The 20,180-nt window shown below is 42.2% G+C and overlaps 1 protein-coding gene across 5 annotated transcripts in view; it reads right to left on the bottom strand.

The window, feature by feature from the left end:
• Positions 1 to 20,180, bottom strand: part of LOC146629228 (disabled homolog 2-interacting protein-like) — a 173,372-nt gene that overhangs the window by 16,569 nt on the left and 136,623 nt on the right. For all 5 annotated transcript variants that reach the window (XM_085359925.1, XM_085359926.1, XM_085359922.1 and 2 more), the window contains 5 exons: positions 6,735 to 6,879; positions 4,714 to 4,858; positions 3,849 to 4,085; positions 3,524 to 3,725; positions 1,932 to 2,119 (listed from right to left, as the gene is read on the bottom strand). In XM_085359925.1, the coding sequence (XP_085216051.1) occupies positions 1,932 to 2,119; positions 3,524 to 3,725; positions 3,849 to 4,085; positions 4,714 to 4,858; positions 6,735 to 6,879 (917 nt within the window). The remainder of the gene's footprint in view (positions 1 to 1,931; positions 2,120 to 3,523; positions 3,726 to 3,848; positions 4,086 to 4,713; positions 4,859 to 6,734; positions 6,880 to 20,180) is intronic.

The raw sequence follows: 20,180 nt of genomic DNA, 5'->3' as shown, positions 1-20,180 counted from the left end.
AAACCTTGACACATTCATCCTATTTTTTGGTGGATGAGAAGCAATTAAGACAGAATGGCAGCGAGCTCGTTTGAATTTCAGTCTCACAGTTCGCTCGTGAGGTTACACCACACACACACACACGAGCAAATAGTTATTGTGATAAAGTAACAAGAGCAGGGCTCTAACATCAGGTCATACAGGGACATCGCTTAATTAGTTCTATTGATCCAGATGCCTGATAGGCGTAATGATACCGTCTCTCTGACACTTCATGCTCCTCATCTTCGCCTGAGACGCTGGATTTTTTATTTTTTTCATTTGTCTGAGCCATTTTCTGGTGATGGTCCCTCTGCTTTTATGTTAATCTTTTCAAGTGTCACCTTGCCATTGTTCTGGCAGCGAGTGAGAGGACAAGGGGATAAGCGAGACAAGGTGCCGTCTGAGTGAGTATTCATCCACTGGAAAGTAAACAGGATTTCATCGGGCTGATGTAAACAAGCCGAGGTGACACTTTTCACTGTGTCGCTGCCTCACCTGGCAAACATTAGCACTCGGCAAAACTGCCAAGCGCGAGAAGACACTGACACTCAACTCTCATCACCACCTCAAGATTACGTGGCTCCGGAAATCAGTGAAGTTTGGAATTGTGTCCTATCCATAGACATTTGTGTACGATTTTGGCCAACACTTAGAGAGTTATGGCCCAAAAAACAACTAGTTTTTTGTAGGTTTGACAACTTCAATTCAACAGAGAGCCTCTCTGCAATATTGTATCGAGAAAGGCTCACAAATATCGATATTTTATTAAATAAATGAAAATACTCTTCAAATACTATGAAAAAGATGGCTCATCTCATGTACCAGGGTCCTGTGATAACATTAGCCAAGCAAACTTGCAATAAATCGGCTCAAAGTAAAACTAGTGCACACACTCACATTGATAAAACTACATCCTGATTCAGAGCAAGCTAATATCTTACTCACACAAGTAAAAACACACATGTCAACCTTCTGGCTGGTGAATATATTTCATTGTTATATTCTGTGACCACATGACAGTTGCACAGGTCACCTGGTACGAGGCTTTCTGCAGACAGTCCCACTCTGACGTGAACCGACTGCAAATAACTGCTGTTTCATTTATAAATGCACGCAGATCGCCAACATGTTGCCATCAGTCTGAATGAGTCTTTGTCAATAAGCACAACATGAGGGGACTCGACTCAAGTGGCTGCTAGCTGCTTGTATTGTGGTTATATTCCTGTGGAACAGAAAGGTTACTGAGTGCAAATGTGAATTTCTATTAAATGCAACTTGCCTCTGTAGAAGGCAACAGATATAAGATTTACAAAAATGTTTTACAGTTAATTGTTGCATTACGAGAAATTGCAGACTGATATCAGACTGATATCAGTCTGCAAGTGACAGAGATTAGTTTCCTTCCAGCACATCTACTACCTGCAAGTAGCCCATCTCTCAAATCAATTCCAGACCCGACCTGTAATCAAATATGCCCAGAGCTGGCTGCTAGTGTTGGAGCTGGAGAAGATGTACATTATTAAAAACTGTAAACAAACTCAGACATGTCTGCGCTATATGTTACACTTAAGGGTATTCAGCTCTCTAAAAATTGAACAAATGTTCCAAAACGCTTCAAGTCTATATCATTAGGAGAAGGCTGAGTCACTGGCAGATCCCTTTTATTTATTTATTTTTAATTGTTCAGTGATGAAAGGACTCTTTCAGGACCACTTCGTTTTTTTCTGCGGCATAGATGTTGAGTGATTTTTCTATTTATAGCAATTTAAACATGTACTAGCTGACTCTTTGGATACCACAACGGTGTGGTGAAATATACCTCAGCTGCACAAACATGGTATTTTTTCAGCACTTTTTTCGCATTTCTCTTTTTAGAAATTTGAGTGTATTTATATTTTAAAATGTCTTACCCGGAAAGGTCATTGTCTATGACCATCTTCTGCAGGCCGGTGGAAATGCTGCAGACTGCCTCAGCAGGAGGCGAGCCCATTTGCTCGGAGGACTGGCCGGGTGTCATCTGGACACTGGACGGGTTAGACAGAGCTGTGTTCACCTCTCGCAGGATCCTGGGCAGAGGACCCAGCTTAGAGGCTGCACTCTGCAAATAATAATAAGAAGTCAGAATTAAATGTAATCCATGTTAAATATTGCTCCGGACCACTTCAGTGGCAGCGTTAATTCAATTTTATTTAAAGTGCAGTTTGTTTGAGTTTGTAATTTGCATATTTCTGAGACATTATTTCCCCCACGCCACATCGAATAATTAAACTGCAGTCTGATGGACAGGGGGTGGGGTTCAACCAGACTTTGATTTCTGAATTATTGAAAGGGTTAGGTAGAATGATCTACAGTAAGAAAAAAAACATCTGCTACCACCAGCTTCCCATCTGCTACCACAGCTAATGGAAATGTCCTTATAAGCCCAGAACATGCCTCGCCCCGGCCTCAGTGTGTTCTCCCCCGGCGCACTGTTTATGTAATGCCATCATAAATTACTGATGATGTAGGATAAACATACTGATCTACACTAGAGAGATGAAATCCTGAGCAGCAGGATCTCACCTTTAATCAATCAATAAAAAAAAAATAATTAAAAAAAAAAATCAATAAACCAATAAATACGGCTTTGTTGTGGGTTTTTACTTCCACCCTTGTGTTTTAGCGCAAGCTAAACTCGTCTGCTTTATATCTGCTTCCCTCTCTCTGTGCTCACATATGCTGGTCTTTCAATACAGCCAAATTTCCAATAAATCTGCTTTTATGTACACATTTTTCCATGTCAGTCAACAGAAGGACTATGAAATATTGACTCTAATGTGGCCCATTAACTGCGCGTTAACCTGTCGTCACGAGCCATTTTTCAGGCCGCCTGCTCAGCTGTGGTAAAGTCCTGATTTTAAGTTTAAATCAATGGCCGTGCTGTGATTTATGTTTACATCGGAGAGTCATCACTCAGGAAGAAATTTCAAAGTGACAGAATGTTTCATTCATGTCTGATCAGCTGCCATCCCCAACTCAACTCAATATGCTGCGCTGCTCCCATTAGCGCTTCTCCCTGTCACTCACGGATCTCTTCCTGAAAGGGGCAGCGGCACATCAGCTGCGTTTGCTCCCCTTTAGGCAGATCACCTCACCCTATCCTCTTCTGTTACACCGACCATCTGCATGTCCTCCTTCACTTCTTCCGTCTGTGTCCTTCCCGTTTTCCTCCTCCCTGGCAGCTCCATGTTCAACGTCCTTTGTCCAGTTTCTAATCATGTCCATCCTGGCCACTACTAATGAAAGTCTTAACACCTCCAGCTCCACCGCCTGTGTTTTTGTCAACGCCAAACTGTCTTGAAAACCTTCCCTTTCACGGCTATGCTTCTGTCACAAATCACCCCTGACACCCATCTTTGCTCACGCCACCCTGCCTGCACTCTCTTCTTTGTCTCTCTTGCGCAGACGGCTGACCACACACAGATCTTGATGGACAGCTAATGACCAACATATTTTTAAGTACCTGGTCCATCTGGGAGACCACCTCTGAAAGAAGGGAGTGCAATGTAGAGAGCTCCCTGCCGAGGTCAATGTAGCCCTCAAAGCCCGCTGTGTTGGAGATTGTCTCTGGGTTTGAGATTTCTAGCAGAAAGCGCTGCATGTTGGTCCACTCGTGCTCCAGGAACTGGTTCATGAAGGACATGTATTCTTCCTTGTTACCAAATCTGTTAGGAACAGGGGCAGGAAAGAGAAACGGGGGAAAAACAACGTAGCAGAGTTTTAAGTCCACAATTCTACTCTAACAATAGAAGGTGTTTTCAAAACACACAACAAAAGCAGAAACTTACTTGGTGAAGTTTGCCAGGTTTTGCGTGACTTTAGCAATGAGCGTGAGCGTGCGTGCCGTGCGATCGTCGGGATACTCTTGCATCAAATTGAAAAGCGAGGGGGACATAATGGCCGGACAGAGAAACCGCAGGAACAAGGAAGCGCTGATCAAACGCTCGCTGATGTCCGGTCGACCTCGGTTGCTGCATTCCTGCCGCCACGATGCAAAAACCTCTTTGAGTTCTCGTGGAAAGACACTGTTGGCGATTAGAGAGAGGAGAGAAGTTACTCTCTGAGATCCAAATGTAGACTTTCAGACAAGGTAGATGGCTGCCTCTCCCTGAGCCTGGTCCTCCTGGAGGTTTCTTCCTGTTAAAGGAGAGTTCTTCCTTCCTGCTGTCACCAAGTGCTGCTCAAAGCTAATCGTCTGATTGTCGGGGTTTTTTACTCTGACACTGTAGGGTCTTTACTTTAAACTGGTGTTATATAAAGAAGACTTCATTCCCGGCACTTGTGTACTTGATATAATAATGCATATTTTTGTATGGTATTAGTATTTCATATTACTGTCTATGCTGCTGGATGTAGCAAGGTTGTAGGCTGAGTGAACATTAATCATGAGGTTCCTTCATCATGTGATGCGTCTCCTCCTCTCAGCAGGTTCTTTAAATCATTGTTGAGCTGTTGCTATAATCACACTTAGAACAACAGTTGTTTGTATTTACATATCTGGCAGCTGCTGCTACATTGTATAAAACTTAATTAAAAGCCCCCTCAGTAGCAGTGTTTATAATACAAAACGATGAAGCCTGGATAAAAGTTACAATGCGTGCACACTGGAGACACTTAAACACACTTTTAAACAAGAAAAGCTCCAGCATTCACCAGTATGAGTTGATGATTTTGCAGAAGGCTAGCTCACAGCACATCCTCAGGTTGCTCTGGTGTTCTGGCAGGTCACCTGACGAACACTTGGATGGATCGACCTCACAGTTCTCATCCGACTCGTACAGAGCTTTGATGAACTCGCCTACAAATTAAAAAACAAAAAGAGTTAAGGAATATATTTACTTATATGTTTCCTTGTTGATATGTCATATAATCAGTTGAGCTCTCAAAGACAACAAGAGCCGTCAGACTCGCACAACCCAAACAAGGTCGTGCAGAAGAATTGCGTAAAGGAAAAAAAAAGGCAACAACACATAAAAGTAGCGAATTTGAAGTTTGGCCGTGGTCTGAGATTTTTATTCCTCTCTAATCAGTGTGACTGAAAATGGAACAGCAGCGTCTTGAGTCTCTGGTGGTCTAAAAAGGAAAGCTTGGCCGTCCTTGTGCTACCCTGGGTCCAGTGACATCAAACGGTTAGCCAGACGTCAAACAATAAAAGCAACGCAGTGATGCATCATTTTCCAGACCTCAAATTCTGTCTGAAGTCAGCCAAGTGAAAGGCACGCAAGGAAACAAGCAGCAATTTGAAGACAGCCAGAAAGAGACACTCATGTGGACAAGAAGAACACAAACACTAGCAGAATACCATAAATAAATAAATAAATTAAAATCTAAAGTTTTAAAAATAGGTGCCAGGAAGGCTGGGAGCCATTTACAGATTAGCTTCTGCTGCTTTGTCTCTTCTCAGAAGAACATTTTTAGAATATTTTCTCCTCGACCGTCTCTGATTTGAATACAAATTTTAATGTCCAAAGCTTGAATTTATATAATGATCGCTGTGAAAAATATCTTTCAAAGCCATTTCTTTTTTGAAAAACGGTCCATTGAGCCCATTCAAGCCATATTTTTGCACAGTGACATTCATCAAAGGCAAAGTTTAAACATTAACATCTCAAAAACAATTAAAGATGAAACCCTGACATTTTCACTGGACTCTCTTGAAATATTCAGTCAATAAATTAAAAAAAATGCAATTTTCATTCATCTTTGATGGTAAAATCTGACCAAGAAAAAATTAATTATGATTTATTTTGATTTCAAAATATGCACATATTTAACTAAATTATTATCTGATAATTACATTTAGTTCTATTTAGTTCTATTTGGACATTCTATTTTTTTTCCTGGTACAACTTGTCATATTTCTGAAACGTTGCCTCTGATTTCAATGTGTGGAAAAAAAATACTGCAAGTGTCTCGAGGGGCAAAAAGCTAAGATTTCACAGCAATCATTACATAAGTCCAAACTTTGGACCATAAAATATTAACGAAAATTGGAGACGGTCGAACAGAGGGCCCATGTTGGGATGGAATGACCCAGTAATCGATAGAGCCTGTATTGCAATTTCACCCTTTAACAGAAAAACACCGTCTTTCTCTCTTATCGTCCACTCTGAGGGAAAAAAAGAGACTTACAGTCAGCATGAGTTTCACTGTTATGGCAGAGAAACTGAAAGGCATGATTCCCAATAAGGATATTAGAAAGCGTGGTTTGGCGGACGTATACTTAAATGTTAGATAGAGGAGGAAAACACACCTGTAGTGCATCATCGCCCCTCTCACTGGTCCACCTGCTTGATACTGTGCTAATTATGTTATGTCCTCAGCCTGTTGCTTGTCTCTTACTTGTCTTTTCCTTATACCAACTCTATTTTCCCGTACCTTATCACCTGCCTGGCCACCTCTGCTCCCTCCCCTCTTCCCACCTGAGGCTCTGTTCTCCACGTGCCACTTTTATAAAGCCACACAAACAGCCATCAGGCCACTGCAGGGCAGCTTACAAGCTCACCTGGTGATATTCGCCCTTTACTAATATTTACTATAACACTGCTCTTAATCCTTCCCAACCTGTGTCGTGTACGCTCCGCTTCGACGTTAGAAAAAAGGTCGGGGGATAAACAGACATCAGAGGAAGTGTCTACGTGCAGGAGAAGAAAGCTCCCTTTCCAATCACTAACCGAGGGCATCGTGCAGGTACTTCTGTCCCACCAGTTTGAGGTATTCCTCTATGGCCTTTGTAGCCAGTGTGTTTTCTCTGAAGATGAGGTGCTCGTTCTCCCCGCAGCGGTCCACCTCTGACATCATTAAATCTGTGAGGAAGTCCTACAGAAAAAAAACAAAACAGGACGAGCACAAGGTTAATAACTGTTATTCTCAAAACGCATGCACATAATGAATGAGTTGATGAAGATGTCTGTCCAATTATACAAAGAGCTGAATCGTGCAAGAAGGTGAGAGCTTGGAAGTAAAAAAGCTAAACAGGAAAAACGAATGACAGTGCATAATGGAAATTCAGTGTAATGGCCATGAAAACAAAATGTGTCCTCAGGGGAGAGTTGGTGGTGGCGAGAAAAATAAGAAGGCCTGGACTTGAATACAGTTTCATCTGATTCATTTTCACCCACTTCCTAAAGAAGCTGCAAAACAAAGCAAAACAGGATATTGAGTTCCTCTCTCCCTCCACCAAGTCCAGCCTTAAAGTTATATTTGTTCTTTGGGCAGAGCACTAAATGCCATCACAGCTTTTGAGATGCTCCAACTCACTGTTAGAATTAGGATCTGTTGAAAAAAAAAACTAATTCAAATTAAAATGATTGGTGCTTACATGGTTACATTCTGTTTTTAAATGTTTTCTGCTATAAGTCTCATTCACACAGTGCTTAACTTGTACGTCTAACATTCACAGACACACACTGGACAGGAGGAGCCGTGGATCCATCGACCTCCTGATTGGTAGACGACCTGCTTTACCACCTGAGCCACAGCCAACCAAGGAGATTAGATCGTTCCAGGTCCTAACAAACCCCAGAGTTGTTTGCTTAATCCAACTCAATTACCAAGTGTGCTTTGCATTCCAGGATGTGGCAGAGTACCACAGATATGCACTGTGGACAAAATGTCACAACTAGCTTCTACAATGAATTAAAATTGCACAGATTTATTCCAAATGCTTGAAGTAAATTCTCTGTGTCCAGACTAGTCCAGAACACGGCAGCTTCTTCCTGTATTTCCTTTCGTTACTCCTGCCTCAGACGTATCTGGCCGATAAGCGGACCAAACGCTCTTGAGGTTTTTTTTGTGATCAACATTTTATTGATTTAAAACGGGGTTGGGGGGGCGGGCGGGGGGGGGGGGGGGGGGGGTACAGACATATACAGCACAACTGTAAACTGCAGTAGCAAAGCAAACATTAGCAAACAAGGCATAGGGACAGCAAAGAAAAGACACAAAAACACAAAGTTAAAACCAATTATTGCCTCTTCCAGGAGAAAACTCTGGATGAGAAGATTTTCCAAGCGTCAACAGTCGTGGGTCGAGCTTTATTTAATTTTGCTGTGGTATGTTCAAAACCAATAACACGGATAAGACATCGTCTCCAGAATGATTCCATACAAATGTCAGGACAGAACCATTGCTTTGTAATAGTCTTCTTTGCGGATGTGAATCCAGCGAACAACATTTTGCATTGCATTTGACGCTCTTGAGTTTTCTGTACTGAAGCTATCGGACTTCACTCTGTGTGAAATGAAACCAAACGCCATTGTAAAACTAACTATGGGTGTGTAAATGCCCTCTCAAGAAATGGGAAAAAAAACAGTCCCAAAAAGATTGATTTGTGACATTTCAGAGACAGAAATGGACGGGAAAGCAGCAGAGGGGGAACGACACACACACAATGGACTCAAACCGAGGCCCCTGCTGTGGCTTTCAGCATCCGGGTCACAAGCTCAAACAGGTGAGCCATAGCAACGCCTTTTAAGTTATACTAGCAAACTTCATAACAGACAGATCTTTTGTGCTCTAACACACTGAGGGAAGATGCTACATCCTGTTTACCAGCTAGTCAGGACAGTGACTTCTTTTAAGTGAAGCTGGTGTGATTAACTGTTTACAAAAACACTGTTGACCCAGCTTTAATGACTAATAGTTGGCTCATAACCTCACACGTATACAAGTACATTCAAGAAATCATATGAAAGACGTCGCCGTGATAAGTAATTTACCATTTCACCTTTTTCTCAGTGTGAAACGAGAAACGAGAACACGAATGTTGTCGTACTAAAATGAAGGCAATCAAAATAATTTCTTGTATCGACACGTACTTGGAATGCAACTGTGTATGTGCAAAAAAATATTTTCCACAGCTCTAATAAGGGGAGGCGTTTCCTTTACTTTCATTCATATGCACAGAGTGATCTCTGCACCTCGCATTCATGCAAAAGGAAGAGCAGCAAAAACAAAACATGGCTTGACTAGTTGTCAACAGAAGCTGTGACTTTAAAGCATCACATCAACTTTTTTTTAAAAGAAGCTTTTCTTCTTCATTTAAGGATTGATGGATGCAATATATGGACGGATGCTCTTTTTTTTAATCAATCTAAAAGAAAAAGCCCTTTCAATTCAAATCGATCAGGTACTCTGTAGAGCTGCAGAAACAGGTGGAGACGGGCATTAAGGTATTAAAGAAAAGGAGAGATGGAAATAGAGCCATCTGGGGATGAATCATCACTTGTTTGGATCCCTTCAACAAATTTCTGGGTGCACTCTCATGTAAGTCCCCCAGCAGCTTGTTAAGCTAGGGAACCAGCGTAGCAGCGAGGGAGACGAGACGCAAGTGACAGATGCGTGGAGGGAGAGGAAGAGGAGACAGAGCGGTGGTGTTTAAAGAACGGAGGGGGAGGTGGTGCTGCGTGGGGGGGGGGGGGGGGGGGACACACTATCAGACGGTTTCTATAACTGCTGGAGCATCCCGTTCTCTGGCTAATCAAAGATGCACCACAGGGAGCCAATCATCCACTGATGTGCAAAGTAGGTGCGATGGCTATTTGTGTATGAATGTCATTTTTAGATGGCTGAATATAAAAATAATTTGCCAGCTGTAAAAGTAGCTGCTATGTCTTGTTTTCTAACAAGATGGAATCAAATGAAACTTTTTGACACTGATTGAAAAAAACCAAACTTTAATGTTATTTATATAAAGATCATCTGGTGTGAACGGCTTTACAAGTAAAAAAACAAAAACAAAACACCCTCGATGACTAAGGGACAGAAAAAAAGAAACACTAGAAATGATCTCATAATGGGATCACACCAGGCACGACAGTCGCCACCACATTGATTTTTAGTCCCATGACTACTTTATAGTCATTACTACAGTACATTATCACCAGCTGTAACTGCATGGCTGGTATTGTTTTCAGCTTGTAGGTTTGTCTGTGTGTGTGTGTGTCATCTTGGGAAAATGTGCCTCTGGTGACAGCAACAGAAGCTGCCACAATGGCAGGTGTTTATACGTCTGTCTGTCTCTGGGCAGATTTTGTAAGGAAGGGCAAAACAGAATCACTTAATTTTACAGGTCGAGATTTAGAGGGGTGTGGTCCGATCTTTGACTAAATGGTGCATGAAGAGGGCACCTATTAAACAGTTTTTTGAATTTTTAATGCAAGTCCCAATATTGGACATCTCTATTGGGTGTTTTAACAGTGAATATGCTCTGTGAGAACTCCTTGGTGCTGGGGCTAGTGTGATCCCACTGATGGTGCTTTTCTATTTCCAATGCTACTTAGTATATATATATATATATATATATATATATATATATATATATATATATATACACACACACACACACACATATATTAGGGGTGCAACGATATTCGTATCGATATTGAACCATTCGATACAGTGCTTTCGGTTCGGTACGCATATGTATCGAACAATACAACATTTGTAATTTATTTTATCAACTTTCCTTCTGACTATGCTGTCTGTGTTGAGCGCTCAGTGAATCTGCGTTCGACTACTCCGCCTAGGCTGCACTGTCGAGCGCAGATCCACTGAGCGCTCAACACAGACAGCATAGTCAGAAGGAAGAGCGCAGGGCAAGCTAGCGAGACAGAAGTTAAGCTCTCCTTGCAACATGGACCCCCCCCATTCAGATCTGGCGTTTGGAATTATTTTGGTTTTCATGTGACGTATGACCCTGAAGGTAAGCGAGTCATGGACTAAAGTAAAACAGTATGTTGGATGTGCCATGCAATGCTCAATTACATGGGTGGGAACTAGTGTGTTAGCGCAGTTAGCTCGTTAACGTGTTGGCCGTCTAGCCCCATGCACAGGGCGATCGGTGGTAGCTCGTTAACGGAGATTTGCCGTGTTGTGGCGTTAAGGTCATTTCAACGAGATTAACCTGAAAGCACTAGTGGGAACACAACGAATATGACTGCACATTTACGCCGACATCATCCTAGTGCAAAGACAAGTGGAAGCAGACAAAAAACAACAAGCATGCTACTAACTTTAGCCGAGTCATTTAGACAGCTGTTAGCACATGATTCTCCTTATGCTGCTGAGAATATAGCCCAGAAGAAGCGGATAGTATAGCTTTTATTTTGGAAAGAGCCATTTCTCTGTAATAAACTCTCTTTTCCAAAGATGAGTGATTCCTCAATCAGATACAGGGCTCGCAAAATCGCTAGCCCGACGTCCTGGGGCTAGCGATTTTTTTCAGATGGGCTACCCTGCCCGTCGGGCTATTGTAGGAAGGAAAAATCTATGTCAATGCTTTTGCATTCTTTCGGAAATGTAGCTGGGTAATTATGTCATTGGCATCGGTGAGCCACTGCCAATATGTGACATATTGAAATCGCGTTTGAATTTGCGCTTGTTTTTTTGCTTTCACTTTGCAATCACGCGAACTGTGTATAGAGAGCGACAGCACTGATTGGTGAGTGATGATAATTTGCGCACCAATTCCTCTGACGTTGTCTTATCAATCGTTAGCTTACTATGCAAACATGACAAGTAAAATCTCCCGCAGCAAGCTTAAACATGTGAGAGGTTGATCGTGCAGAGAATCGCTGAGCATTATGTGAGTGCGTGTGTAAAAGCAGCAGGATATATATTGTAGCGGGTCAGGGCTGTTCGGGGTTCTGTTTGTACAGTTATGTTTTGTTTATGTTGCCATAGTGACGGGTGACGCCCTCTCGCTGCGACGGTGTGTCCTTCCGGGGTCAGAGGGCGCCCTGTGTGGTGTTGTTGTTGTTGCTGTGCTGTTGCCGCGCTGAGCAGTTAGCTAGCGGCAGTGTTCTTCTGCAGATGTCAATAAACGGCTGTGCTCCCTGGCTAGCTCACGGGAAGCAAGACCAAACGATACCTCAGTCTCCTCCTTGTCTGAGCTCGCCACATTGGTGTCAGAAGCGGGATGATGGTGGCACCCCATGTTCTGACCCGAGTGACTTTTACCCCGCCGGTCGTGACCGGCCGGTGCGCCAAAAGAAGGCACCTGGACATTTGCAGGACTTTGTGTGGGGTAATGGGGTCGTCGGGGACGACTGACCCCTTAGGTGGGGGCTATGTAGTGGGTCAGGGCTGTTCAGGGTTCTGTTTGTACAGTTATGTTTTGTTTATGTTGCCATAGTGACGGGTGACGCCCTCTCGCTGCGACGGTGTGTCCTTCCGGGGTCAGAGGGCGCCCTGTGTGGTGGTGGTGTTGTTGTTGTTGTTGTTGTTGTTGTTGTTGCTGTGCTGTTGCCGCGCTGAGCAGTTAGCTAGCGGCAGTGTTCTTCTGCAGATGTCAATAAACGGCTGTGCTCCCTGGCTAGCTCACGGGAAGCAAGACCAAACGATACCTCCGTCTCCTCCTTGTCTGAGCTCGCCACAATATTTTAGTTCTGCTGAGCCAAATAAGACAGGTCAGGGTGAAGAAGTGACAGCCAAAGAAAAACTTACCACAAAACGGAAAAGTTATGACAAATCAGACTATAAGGCAAAAAGAAAGTGCAGCTTTATGGTTTCATGGACAAAAGAATTTCTGTGGCTGCAATATGACAAGCGAAATAACCAGGGCTGCACATAAGTGGTCCGCAGGTGCGCATTCGCTGTCAAAATAAAAAACGGGCACAAGATAAGTTGCAACGCGTGTTTGCATACATAAGATTTTCAGGAGGAGGACAGACATTTGTTTAGAACTCTTAAAGATGTCGAAGAAGCTCCTTTAAGCAATTACTGTGATGTTCCTCCACCTCCAAAGAAATGTCAGAAGGAGTCCGAACCACAAAAGAAGCACGTATTCTCGGAAAAGTAGTTGCAGGAGGTGAGCTGGCTTCAAACAAATGATGAACGCACAGAGATGTGGTGCGGAATGTGCCGTGAAAATTTAATAAATGACAAATTAAAAAGGCATGAACATTTTTTTTGTATCGAAAAAATATCGAACCGTGACACCAAAGTACCGAACCGAACCGTGAATTTTGTGTATTGTTGCACCCCTAATATATATATATATATATATATATATATATATATATATATATATATATATAATGTTTTTTCTCTACACCCCCCCCCCCCCCCCCAATTTTTTTGCACATGTCGAGGAGCGTGTCAGGCTACATTTCACTGTGTGTTATACTTGTATAACTATGCATGTGACAAATAAAGAACCTTGACCTTGACCTGTTAGCTCATTGATGAGAAAGTGAAAGCAATACCAGCTACTCTAATGTGACTCGTAACAATGCACTCCAGTGGGTAAAATAGAGTCCAGATCTCAGTGCCAGCGAGAATATGTGACTGCACTTAAAAAAGGTTGTTGGCTCCCCTGTGAAACCTCACAGAACTTTTGTAACTTTAAGTTTTGGGAAGTCCTTGAAAGTTTTCAGACGTGCAAAGCTCAAACCTATCCGAGTGGAGTTTACTTCTTCTCATGATTAAAAAGACGCATTAAATCTATTTGGAAAACCACCATAGCAACTTCCAAAGAGGATTGGGGCTCTATGGGGACTGTAAATCACCCTTATTTGGATGACGTTCTTTGATAGAGGCCTCTCATCTATGCCAATTACAAGTTAAGTGTATCTGTTGTTTATTACAAAGCTATTTTGTCAAGAATGTACTGGATTGTGAAGCTTCTTTTTTTCTTTTAAATCTGTTACTAAATAAGGCAGAACAGCACACACCACATAAATAACTAAAGAAAGCTGATGGCTGTTGTGAATGGACACCCAGCACGTAATTAGACCTGAGGTGTGTCTCTCCCTTAACTCAGCTGCTTCATTTTCTCTGCTTTTTGTGCCTAGTATGGCTACTGAAGTGAGGCCAATCCCAGTGTTATTAGAGAGGACGGTCAGATGAAGGGGAGGAGAGAGATGGGGAAAAGCAAACAGAAAGACATCAAGACGGGCAAAATGAACAACAGTCATTTCTGCTGGTAGTTTGAAACACAAATTAGATGCAATCCCCTCTAATACAAAGAAGACAGAGCCCATGACTTCCAGTTTGAGGTGAGCAAGTCTATAATTTGTTAACATGGGCATGAGGTACACACTGCATACATTATTTTGACCAAGCTCCTTGGTGTGGTTTATAATCTTTCATGTGGTGACTGGTAACCTGGTTCTCATTTGACTGTGCTATTAAAAATATCAGTGCTCTGCCCACTCCTTTGGTTATTTTTATTTCAAAGTTGTCTAGTTTATTTTAGAGTCACAGGCTTTTTGCTGGAAACACAAAACAGGAAGGTGGCAATTTGTCTCTTCTTTTATATGCTAATACGAGCAAGATCACAACGCCAATGAAAGAAATATTTGAAGCTGGTGGCACGGTGGTCTAATGGTTGGCACTGTGGCCTCACAGCAAGAAGGTTCTGGGTTTGAACCTTGCTGTATGGAGTTTGCATGTTCTCCCTGAGCCTCAGAGGGCTTATGTGTGTGGATGAGGGACTGATCAAGTGCACTGTGTGAATGTGGCCACTGAGTGCTTTGAGTGATCATTATAAGTGCCAATTCAGGCCTTGTGTAGCTTAATGTTAACACTTTCAAACACCAGAGGGTGAATATAGAGGCACATCGGGCCACATGCTTTATTTATTCTCTTTTTTTCACTTTGGTATGTAGACCTTCTGAAGTTCAAACTGAGTACCAGAACATAGAAGAAAGATAATTTAAGTGACTTTGAAGGCAGCATGGTTGTTGGTGGCAGATGGGCTGGTCCAAGTATTGCAGAAAATGCAGATTTACAGGGATTATGCTTAATCCTACTATCTGCAATCATCTCTAGGATTTACAGAGTATGGTCTGAAAAAGTTCTCTGGGAGAAAAGCATTGCTGATGGCGGAGGTCAGAGGAGAATGGCCAGACTGCTTTGCACGCAACAAGTTATACAATTACAACCAAAGTTTGCAGAAGAGCATCTCTGAATGCACAACACTCACAAGCAAGTGGGCTACAGCAGCAGAAGACCATACCAAGTGCCACTGAAAAAAGAAAGAAAAAACCAAAACATGAACTCATCTGATGAGTCTCAGTTTCTGCTGTGACGTTTGGATGGTAGGTTCAAAATCGGTGTAAGCAACATGAAAACAAGCAAGTATTGTTTCCAGCCATGTCTATCGATTTGATCCCAGTGTACTTCTGATGGTTGCTTCAAGCAAGAAACGTACCATGTCACAAAGCTCAGATCATCTCAAGCTTGTTTTCTGAACATTATTTTGAGTTCACTGACCTTCACAGCCACCAGATCTCAATCCAATAAGGCACCTTTGGGATGGGGTAGAAGAGTAGATTTCCATAATGACTGTGTAGCTGACCAATCTGCAGAGTGTAATCATGCCATTTTATCCATAAGGACCAAAGTCTCTGAGGAATATCAGCCTTTTTGAATCTACATTATGAAAAATTAAGGGAGCTCTGAAGGCTAAAGGTACTAGCAAGGTGTATCTAATAAAGTGGCCATCGGGTGTACGTAGTCACATATTTGTATTTTATTATTAACCAAAAACAAATCAACTCAACCGAAGAAACTAATAAAAGACAGTCGAAGAACGGGGGTATGAAAACTAGTGCAGAAGAGGATGATGGGAAATGAAATAATTTTGCAAGTATTTTCTGAAAAATGGACAACAAAAACTAACCACTGGGTGGCACAAGAGGATAAACAAGGGTATTGTGAAAGTCACCGAGATTTATCCTCTGTGGACTATGAAGGTCAGTGCGAAAAGGTGTTCAGTGGATTGACTTTTTAAGTCTTGTCTAGTGGTATTTCTACAATACCTGCATATTGTAAAAACAAATGACTGCGCGGACTTTAAATTCAAACAGAACAGCGCTGAGTTATTATACGCAGACCATAATTTAGTGTAATACATAACCACTAGCATCTAAATGGTCTGAGCAATCGTGTCCTAAAAAGTGTCTGGAGTGCCTTCCTTTTCCCTCCAGCCTTTTCTCTGACGCCCTCAATCCTGCTGCCTATGCCCCCGCCCCTTCCCTCCGCTTCAGTGCTAATAAGGAGAACTAGAACGCTCCCTATATCACTGCCACATCTCATCAAGAAGGCCATGCTTCAAAAAAGCCCAACACACAGAGCGCAGAGAAAGGAGGGTGATATTACTATAGGGTCAGAGGGAGGCTAGGCAGTGCAGCAAGGCTCATTAGATCTAATAAATAGTAGGGAACAAACTCCTGTTGAGAAAGTTGAAGTTCCCTACGTATTGGTTTACTTTGCCATTAAAGCGGTGTCACATCTATATTCAGTGATGTTCCTCTGCAAGTGTCTGCACGTGCTTTGGAGCTGAAATCCAAACACACGGCCTTTGAGGCCCGAAGAGACGTGATAATCTGCACGATAACAATCAGGGCTCTCACTGCAAGAGCCTCTGACAATGACAAAGACAACAAGAAGCACTGATATTTTAAATGGCACACTTTCCAACTGCTGTGCTTTGCAAGGCAAACACTGAGACTTGAAAAGAGGGAGAGAGGAGAAGCACACAAAAAAGGGGTCATGTTTATGTTTTGCACTGGCTCAGAGATTTTTTTGTGTTTCTATGGCAATATAAAGAAGACATCCAACAGTGAGAGCAATAAAATACCTTAAAAGGAAGTAATGGGACAGGAGAAGAGAAAAAGAGGAAAAAAAGATGTCCGGTAACGACATGCTCTTCTGAACTCTTTCCCTTTAAAACTGTCTATATGTGTCTCTCATACTGACAGATCAATTTACCTCACATTCAGTGGCTAGAATAAATGCACACTGCGCTGTGTTGGGTGTAGAAAATGTACGTGACAGAATTCAAACTACTGAAATTAATTCATAGCAGTGCTTATTCTTTTCTTTCACGGTGCTTCGAATTTGATTCCACCGATGTCCAACAGAGCATGGATGAAGGTTTCAATTCGGCATAAATGCTTTTTGTTTATTCATTTGTCTCCCTCTCCCGTGACTAAAAACAATATTTAGCAGAGCTAGATTCACAGACTGAGGAGCTACTCGGACTTATTGGAAATCACATAACATAGAAGTTACTTGTTGGTGGTTCAATTCATTTCACTCTTATTCATGTAGCCCTAAATCAAAACAACTGCCTCCCCTCCACCACCTATGAACAGCCGCTTGGCAACAAAGAGAAGGAAAAACTCCCTTTTGACAGGAAGAAACCAGGCTCAGGGAGGGGCATCTACCATGAACGGTTGAAGGTGAGAGCAGGGAGAAGAAAAACTTTAACTATTGCTATACCAATACTGTACCAGTATGTAAACTACAAGACAGCAGCATTGGTTGTAACACGTTACAAAGTAACATAATTGATGTAATCACATTCTATTTTTCAGTAACAGTAATGTAACTCAGCAAGGCATCAAGGCAGTGACGAGAACTATGGCGATAACTTTGAAGCCTCTTTTGGTTGTTTTCATCTGTGCTTTGTGTTCACACCTAAAGACCACAAGAAAGATGCAGTTGGTCCTCATTAGGATAGGGATTTGTATTGGAGTGTGGTCTAAGGTTTATATTGTTAAATGGTAATTATGAGACCTAAAGGTCATTTGATGGCGTAACAAGAAAGTAATGGAACGAGTGGTGTAATCAATTACTTTGTTTGGTGAGTAATTAAGTTGCGTACTGCATTACTATTCAGAAAAGTAAGGAGTAATGTCCCCCACACTACAAGGTGGTAGCTAAACATTAGGTTAAAAACAGTAAGTTAAAAAAAAAAACAATAAAACAATACATTTGGGTGCAAAAATCATCAACATTAACATTTTGACCAATGAGCCATCTCATCTTTCCATCACTTGCTGCCCTCTCTGGTCTTTCCCCCCTGTGGGCTCTGGTGGATAGTATTACAGCACTGTAGCCCTGCAGCTTTTCCTGTGAGGGTCACATTGGGTTGACAGAGAGGACCAGAGGCTGGACGGAAATGGAAGCGGTTCCTCCCGTAGGCACAGACGTTTGTCATTGCACACAAAACTCGGAAAGCCTGCAACCCTCCTGATTTAGCTGCTGGTGCAGATAATCATTACGATGATAGATTTGACCAGGTTTTTACAGCTAATGTCATCAGCTGCAGAAACATGTTAACAGAACAGCTCTGGATCTAACCCCTGTTTTTATTTCTGCAGGGATGCATCGTGTGGTCCTAAAGCGTTATACCCACAAAGGAGGTAGACCTTGATCACAAGGCTCATATTAAGTCATTAGATGTTGATGAGTCATTCCTGCCTGTTTCTACTGCGGGTGTTTTTTTTATATTTTTTGGTGTAAACAACACAGAACACATACCCCACTAAGATTAATATTAACTCACTGAAGGTTTGTTTAAAGGCAAAATTAAAAGTCAACATCTTGTTAGAGTGTCTGTGAAAATGCACCCGGTGCAGCAGCGCTTTGAGCCAACTCTCGGTATGCTAATATTCACACTGATGTACAAGAATGCTGATGTTTGCCAAGTATCACAGTGACCATGATTATTGCATTAGCATAAAAACATTTGGTAATTAGCATTAGATTCTAATTTAATTCAATTAAATCGTGACCTTTGTACAATCTATATCTTATTAATCCCAAAATGAAAATTTCTTCAGAAGATTAATACATGTTGGAGGATGAACACCCATGTTAGAAATCCCTCCATTACATGTTGAAGTATTTAAGTCTGGAGCAACCACCAAAACTAGAGTCACATCTTTCTATGTCAAAAGAGACTGAACCACATTCTTATTTATTTTTTAGCTTCATGACCATCGACTTTCTTCCCTGCAAGTGCAGCAAATGGAGGCACTTTCGCTGAGGGGACAGGGAACTCGAAGATCAAAGGTGACCCGGCACAAAATTGAGATGGCCTAGCTAGTCGAACTGAAGCTCACTTTGAGTGAGGCTCAGCATGTTGCTAAAGCTGGGCAACATCAAACAGAACTTGCATATATATTACATTTCAAAATTTCATATTTTTTCCTGTTTCAGCACCGTGTTCGTGCTGTTTATTGGTATGCCTTTCGCTGCACATGCATGCATGCATGCATGCTATGCAAGTAAAAGCAAGGAAATTAACAATTTAAAAAAAAAAAAAAAAAAAAAACAGCCAGCGAGAGCAGAGACAGAGCAGAAGAGAGTGAGACTGCAGATATTTTTAGTGCGAGCAGATATGTCAAAAGACTTCCAAGATCAATGTGTGCCGAGCATCGCTGTAGAGCTGAATGTTTTCCCTCCCTGCTGCTGTCTGGCTCCACAGTCAAAAACAGTGTTGCTACAAGGTGAAACAAAACCACTCTGTATGCTCCGGCTTCATCTCCCTTATTTAGTTTTCTCCTCCTGTTGGAGAAAATGCTGCTCAAATGCTTTCACCGCTCGTGTCACCCCACGCTGTCAGGGGAAGGTCAATAAAAATCATGGCGGAATGATTATAAAGTCAAACGGTATGATGTGCCGCATCTATATCGCAAATACACAAGAGACGCTGAGAGGAGCAAGGACACTGACGTGCTTTACAGTTATTTCCAGTGTGCTGAAGGGGCCAGCACACTATAGCATTAGGAGATTGTCCTCAGTGTGCCCTCTTGTGTGTATTATACACTAATCACATTATTCCTGTTAATGGGGAGGGTATCCACTGACAAGCCGCCATCATGTTCTGAATGCTCACCGGCCCCATCAAGGGACAACCGATTCATTCCGAGCCACAATGAAAAAGCCCAAAGGAATACAAAAACTACCCGAGCCCTTTATGTTATGTTGGTAAATCATTTGTCACACTATATTGTGTTTGCGCAAGCCGACTGAGCCTGTGTGCCACAGCTGCGCAATGAGCATCGCTACCTGCTGATGACAGTGCAAAATACATTAATAAAACGCTTAACACAAGTGAGGCTGTGCTGTGGGCTGACTTACCAATTTACTAACAGAATGCACAGAGGAGAGCCCACATATTTCTCCCTCTTAAGCAGGACCGTTAGTTTACCTCGAGGAGCTGTGACATAAAACGCTACGGCATAATAACTGGAACGCCCCCGCCCTCTGGCCAGTTATCATAAAAATGAATAATCCTTATCGCCGCTTCGCACAGCCAGCTAAGATGAGCGGCAACAAAATTAGAACATAATCTTCCCGAGGGCCGAAGTATCAAGAGG

This window comes from Diplotaxodon limnothrissa, linkage group LG7 (genome assembly GCF_057381915.1).
Source record: "Diplotaxodon limnothrissa isolate DT_005_m linkage group LG7, D_limnothrissa_male_GT1.1, whole genome shotgun sequence".
Taxonomy (NCBI): Eukaryota; Metazoa; Chordata; class Actinopteri; order Cichliformes; family Cichlidae; genus Diplotaxodon; species Diplotaxodon limnothrissa.
This window is presented reverse-complemented; position numbering and strand designations above follow the sequence as displayed.